Below are 6,343 nucleotides of genomic sequence, written 5' to 3' on the forward strand. Positions count from 1 at the left end.
TACCATCACATGGCAGGCAAAGCACCTGCTGTCATGTGAACACCGCACCTACCCTTCGGCTGTTGGTCGTGTATATTCTATGGTCATGGGACATGCTGTGGTCTCCTGAGGCTCAGTTCTCTCGGTCACAGTTCACGATTGAGGGCACCTGAATCCTGAGGTCACATGCATCCTTCTACTCTGTGGCCTCTGCCAGCCAAGCCCCTGCAAGTCAGGTAGGGCCCCACAGCGACGCGTTACGTTCTCCATAGTGTTCTCCATAGTGGGTGTATAATTTTGCATTCTAAAATTCTTAGAACTATTCTTAGCCACTATGGAGAACCATGGGGCCCTGGAGGAAGGGAGGGGAAGGTAGCCCTGCAGCATGGGTTTGAAATGCTGGCCACTGTGGCACTGGAGAAGGGAATCTGGGTTGTCTGGGTGGGAGCTCTCCACGGGAAGGAGAGGAAGGTTGGGAGGGAAGGAATATTAAAGTGAAGGTATTGAGCGAGATTAGGAGACAGTGCGTTTCACACAGTAAGATGACAGATGCTCAGTGCTCAACAGGGAAGTGGACCAAAAACCCTTAAAATCAGAAGCAGAGGTGTGCAAATGGGGCTGCTGGATGGGCCAGAACACACTGATCTCTGTTTTTGGTATTAGCATTTTAGCTCAAAGGAAGCATTGCAACCTTGAACTATCAACCACCTCTTCTCTATTTTTGGTTTTGGACAGGGCCATCAGAGAATGTTTCCCAAAGTTGTTATGCCTGGTAAGTGCCTACGAAAATCATTGTCTCTTACTAATGTCGGTGACCTCTGCACCTGCCTTCAAGCCCTTTGGTTCTTGCCTAGATTACATGTTGGCATCAGACCCTTAACCATTTTGGGGCACATGGACTCCTGAAAATGACATGGATATAGTTTCTGGAAATATACCCATAAATACACACACACACACACAGAAATTGCATATAACATTAGAGACTTCCAAGACCTCATGATGAAGTCATCTATTGTAAGCTTTCCCATGGAATTTCCAGCGCCCTTTCACACCTGACCTCTGACCCTCACCCTCCTTGACCAAACTTTTTTCCCAGTCATCAAGGGCCACTCCCCTGGTCTCCAATCCTGATTTCCTCTTCCTTTCTCCAGGATGGCCAGGAGTTACCCTCACCAATTATCATTGACATTGACACACCCTACATAATAAAGCCCTGCAAGGTGATGAAGAGGATCAAACAACATTTGGTGAGTTGCAGGAGAGCCACAGATCCCTTATCAGCCACACAATCTCAAATGCCTTTTGATTCCAGGAATGCTATATAGGCTCTGTGACCCTGAAGAGTCTAGTCCTGCAATTCCTGCAGCAGTAAGTACCCTTGGGAATCTGAGCAAGGGGAGGAGGGCTAGGAGAGTTGAGGAGACCTAAGCACAGGTCTGCTCATCGGAGTTCTCAAGTCTCATTTGAGGTCCAGACCACAGAGATTGACTGTCCTCATTACTCTCCCTCAGGTATTACTTGATCCATGAGTGTGGAGACTGACAGCATATCCATTGTGCTTATCTCGAGGAGGCCTGCTTCTCCCTGACCATTCCCTTCCTCCCCGAGGACCCAGCCCCGTGAGTTTCACAGGCCAGACTCTGCTCCTGGGTTGTGTGGCTACCCAGCAGACACAGGCCAGCTACTGCATACACCCACCACCCACTCTTCCTTTTTTTCTCATAGAAGCAGCTTGTGCAAGTACTTCAAGGACAGCAGGAATATAAAGAAGCTCAAGGACCCCCATGAGTGTGCGATGGGGAGACTGGCTGGGAAAGGGCAGTGAAGGGGTCAATCATAGGGCCCAGGGCATGGCAGCCCCTGACCTTTGTTCGCTTCCCCTCTCTTCACAGACCTACGGGTCCAGCTGCTGAAGCACACAAAATGTGTCATTGTGCACACCCTCTGTGTGTTGCCCAAGACTCAGCATGACTTCAGCTCCATCGGGTGGACATGTGGTTCCAGACGGTGAGCACCTGCGTCCTCACTCGGGCGGGCCCAGGAAGCCGTGGGTGGGTAGGAGGTGGAGGTGGTGACTGGGTGCCTGGGCTCTTCCCTTTCAGGAGATGATGCTCTGTTTCTCCATCAGCGGGGTGTTCAAGAAAGGTGTGTGTGTGTAGACCCCCACCCCTGATGTCTCATTGCTGCCTCCCCCTGGCCAGGCTCACGTACAGAACCACCCAGCTTCCCTGACCCCTTCCCTTCCCTTCCATTTACTTCCTTTCCTTTCCTTCCCCTCCCCTCCCCTCCCTTCCCCTTCCTCCTCTGTTCTCTAGCCCTCAGTCTTCCCACAGACACCCCAGGTCTGAGGTGTGTCCACGCCTGTCTGCCCTGCACACCCTGGGTGTTGGGGACACAGGCTGTGGAGTTTGGTGGCTCTCATTCCAGATCCTTGCTCTTAGAACTTGGTCCATTGCCTAACCTCTCAGCTTCTTCATTTGCACAATGGGGTAGTAGTATCCACCTCTTCGGCGGCTGTGAAAAGTGCATCCCGTGAACGTGTGTAGTGGTTGTCAGGGACCCTGTCACTGGGCGCAGACTGCTCCTATAGTTGCCCTCCCCACTCCCGACACCCTGGAACCGTGAACAGCTGCCCTCTCAGCATGAGTGTCCAGTCACACCCTGACTGGGCAACACCATGTGAGCGTGTAGAGCACGTGCGGCTGTAAGGGGTACTGTTGTTTGTTTGCTGTTGAAGTGGAAGGAAGTTCTCAGGGCTGTGTGCGTGCCTTCACCCGGACCTTCATCACTACCCCTGCCAGCTACTGCAGGTGAGAGCCCTTTAGTGGGCGGGGATGCACATCCCCGCCTGGGCTCAGGGGCATGGGAATGTGGTGGTGCAGACCTTAGGTTTACTCAGTATTGTGGAAAGCCAGCAGGGAGATCCCAGGAGCAGTCTAGCCTAGTGGTTAAGAAGAGCATGGGCTCTGAAATCGGCCTATGGGTTCTCTCCTTGACACAACACTCACTCACTGTGTGATCTTGGTCAAGTCACATGACCTCTGTGTGGCTCAGTGTCTTCTTCCGTGAATGGGGATCAGAGCATCCAGCCCTTGGGCTGTGGTAAAGGGTAAATGTGAAATTGCACGTGGGTTGGGGATAAACCTATTAATCGAGTGAAGGTGATAGACAGTCTCTCCAAAGGTGGGCTCTGTGGGGAGGGGCAGAGGTACTAGTTATGGAACCTGGGAGACAGACACAGCAGGGGTATGGAAGGAATCTAGTTGCTGAGTGGCAGTGGGAGCAGGATCGTTGTTTGGAGTGTGGGGTGGTCCATCTGTCCAGTTGTCTGAGTGCCCGTTTATCCTCCAGTCTATGCATTGTGAAAGACGAACTGTTTGTGAGGGACGCCAGCCCCAGTGAGACTCAGAGTGCGTTCTCCATCCCAATGCCTACACCCTCCTCCCTCTCCCAGGAGCAGCAGGAGATGGTGCAGGCTTTCTCCACCCTGTCTGGGATGAAACTCGAGTGGTCTCAGAAGTGAGTGCTTGGTGTGTATGGGAATGAGGTTGGGTTGGAACGGTAGGGGAGTGAATCATGGAAACTCGAAAGCAATTTGGAAAAATAGCTTTTTGAATATTTTGCTTCCAAAAATAAAAGTGAACACATGAAAAAGGTATCATACTAGTATATGTGTAAAGGGTTTTCAAGATAGTATAATGCTCAGTGATATTATCTTGTATATGGAAAATCCAGGACAATCCACATGCACACCAACCAACCAACAACAAAAAAAACACCCTACTACAACTGATAACCAAGTTCACCAAAGTTACAGGATACAAGACCGATATACAAAACTTATTTGTATTTCCATGTACTTGCAATGAACAACCGAAAAAGAAATTAAGAAAGCAAGCCCAGCTACCGTGGCATCAAAATAGTACAACGCTTTGAAACAAATGTAACAAAAGAAGTGCAAATCTCATATTCCAGAGTCTGTAAAACGCTGTTGAAAAAAATAAAGCAGACCTAAGTAAATGGAAAGACACTCCATTTTCATGGGTTGGAAGGCAATATTATTATGATGGCAGTACTACCCAGAGCAAACTAGGTTCAATGCAGTCCCTATCAGAAACCTTCTTTGCAACAGTTGACAAGGTTATCCTAAACTTCATATGGAAGTGCACCAAAACAATCTCGAAAGAGAAGAACAAAGTTAGAAGACTCACACGTCCCAATTTCAAAACTTGCTACAAAGCCACAGTAATAAAGACTACGTGGTACTGGCCTGTGGACAGTGTATGAATCAGTGGAATAGAACTGAGAGTCCGCAGATAAACACTCACATTTTTGGTCAACTGATTATCAACCAGACAGAGTGCTGAAAATATCTGATGGGAAAATAATATTGTTTTCATAAAATGGTGCTGGGACAAGTGGGTATCCGTGTGCAAACCAAAGAATTTTGACCCCTAACTCACACACCATGTACGAACCTAGCCTGAAAATGGATCAAAGATCTAAAAGTAAGAGCTAAGACTATAAAAATCTGGGAAGGAAACATAGGTGTAAGTCTTCACGAATTAGGCAATCATTTCTTACATATGACAACAAAAGCACAAGCAACCAAGGAAAAAAACTAGATAAATTGTTGACTTCGTCAAAATTAAAACCTTTTGAGCATCAAAGCACAGTATCAAAAAGGTGAAAAGCCCACCAACAGAATGGGAGAAAATATTTGCATATCACATATCCGGCAAGAATATGTGAAGAACCCTTGCAACTCAACAATAAAAAGGCAAACACCCCAATTTTTTTAAACTGGGGGAAGGCTCTGAATGGACATTTCTCCAAAGAAGACATATAAATGGACAGGAAGGACATGAGAAACTTCTCAACATCGTTAGTCATCAAGGAAATGCAAATTGAAACCACAGTGAGTTACCAGGTCACACCCACTAAGATGGCTTTAATTAGTGAAAGGAATGATAACAAGTGTTGGTGAGGATGTGGAGACATTGGAATTCTCATGTGTTATGATGGGAATATAAAAGGGAGCAGTGGTTTGGGAAAACATTTTGGTACTTCCCCAAAATGTTAAACACGGAGTTACCATAAGACCCAGTAATCCCACTCCTAAGTATCCTACCAGGAGAAATGAAAACATGTGTACACTCTAAAACTTGTTCAGGAACGTTCATAGCAGCATTATTGATAATAGACGAAAAGTGGAAACAACCCAAATGTCCTGTAGCTGATGAATGGATGAATAAATCTTGGTACATCCATATAGTAGAATATTATTCAGTCATAAAAAAGAATACTGTTCTGATACACATCATGACATGGATGAACCTTGAAAACATGATGCTAAGTGAAAGAAGCCAGTCACAAAAAGTCAAATATTGTATGAAATGTCCAGAATCGGCAAATCCACACGGACCAAAAGTAGATTAGTGGTTGCCAGGGTCTGGGGGACGGGGAGGAATAGGAAGTGATCACTAATGGTTAAGGAGCTTCTTTTTGAGGTGGTAAAATTACTCTGGAATTAGTTGTGGTGGTTGCACAATCATGTGAATGTATGAAAAAGCACTGATTTGTATACTTTAAAGTGGTGTGTGCATTATATCTCAATAGAAGATGGTTGGAGACTTGTACTTTAGAATTTTTCATTTGTTATTTTCTTGAACATCTTTCTTGATCAGTATATATTGAATTCCCTTGTTCTTTAGCCCAGCTCTACTTTTCTGTTTTGAATTCTAGTGGGAATGAATGCTAGTGATACATGGTTTGCTTTTCACTGGGTCTTTCTTCGTCATTACACATAGTGTTCATACTGGTACATGTGTCTCAGCAAGAAAGTGGCATAGATTTAGTGGTGGCTTGCATGGTCACCGTGACTGTACTGTGGTACTAATGGAGATCACGACTGCAGGTGCCTTCAGGACAACGAGTGGAACTGCACCAGAGCTGGTCAGGTCTGCAGTATGCTCAAGGTGAGGTCTGGGAATCAACTGGGGTAAAGATGAACATTTCTGGGCCTTCAGGGAGGCCAAGAAAGTGGAGGTCAGTGTCCTGGGAATGGAACTTGGGGAGCGGGCTCTTCTGACATTCCGACTCCTTCTCTCCAGACCGAGGACAAGATCCCAGAGGAGGCCTTCAAAGAAATCCCCTAAAAGGAGCCCTTGGATGTCATCCTTGTCTTCATCCACATCATCTTTTATCTCCAGCCTCAGGCCACGTCCATGCCTAGGGTTGGAGGCCTGGCTGACCAAGAATCCAAAGTTATGTTGTAGGCCAGGTAACATAGCCACTTGAAGGGTCGGCTGTTCTGTGTCTTTTCCCCACTCACAATTGCTGTTTGGTTTCATAATAAAGA

The 6,343-nt window shown here is 46.8% G+C and overlaps 1 protein-coding gene across 1 annotated transcript in view; it reads left to right on the forward strand.

Moving 5' to 3' along the window:
• LOC308609328 (nuclear RNA export factor 3-like) overlaps window positions 1–6,140 on the forward strand; it is a gene marked incomplete at both ends in the record, with an annotated part of 47,444 nt that extends 41,304 nt beyond the window's left edge. The window contains 5 exons of the mRNA XM_081223019.1: window positions 2,085–2,127; window positions 2,720–2,792; window positions 3,334–3,501; window positions 5,900–5,960; window positions 6,096–6,140. Coding sequence (XP_081079145.1) covers window positions 2,085–2,127; window positions 2,720–2,792; window positions 3,334–3,501; window positions 5,900–5,960; window positions 6,096–6,140 — 390 coding nt within the window. The remainder of the gene's footprint in view (window positions 1–2,084; window positions 2,128–2,719; window positions 2,793–3,333; window positions 3,502–5,899; window positions 5,961–6,095) is intronic.
• Window positions 6,141–6,343: the final 203 nt, after the last annotated feature.

This window comes from Mesoplodon bidens (assembly GCF_964165515.1).
Source record: "Mesoplodon bidens genome assembly, chromosome: X".
In the NCBI taxonomy this organism is placed as follows: Eukaryota; Metazoa; Chordata; class Mammalia; order Artiodactyla; family Ziphiidae; genus Mesoplodon; species Mesoplodon bidens.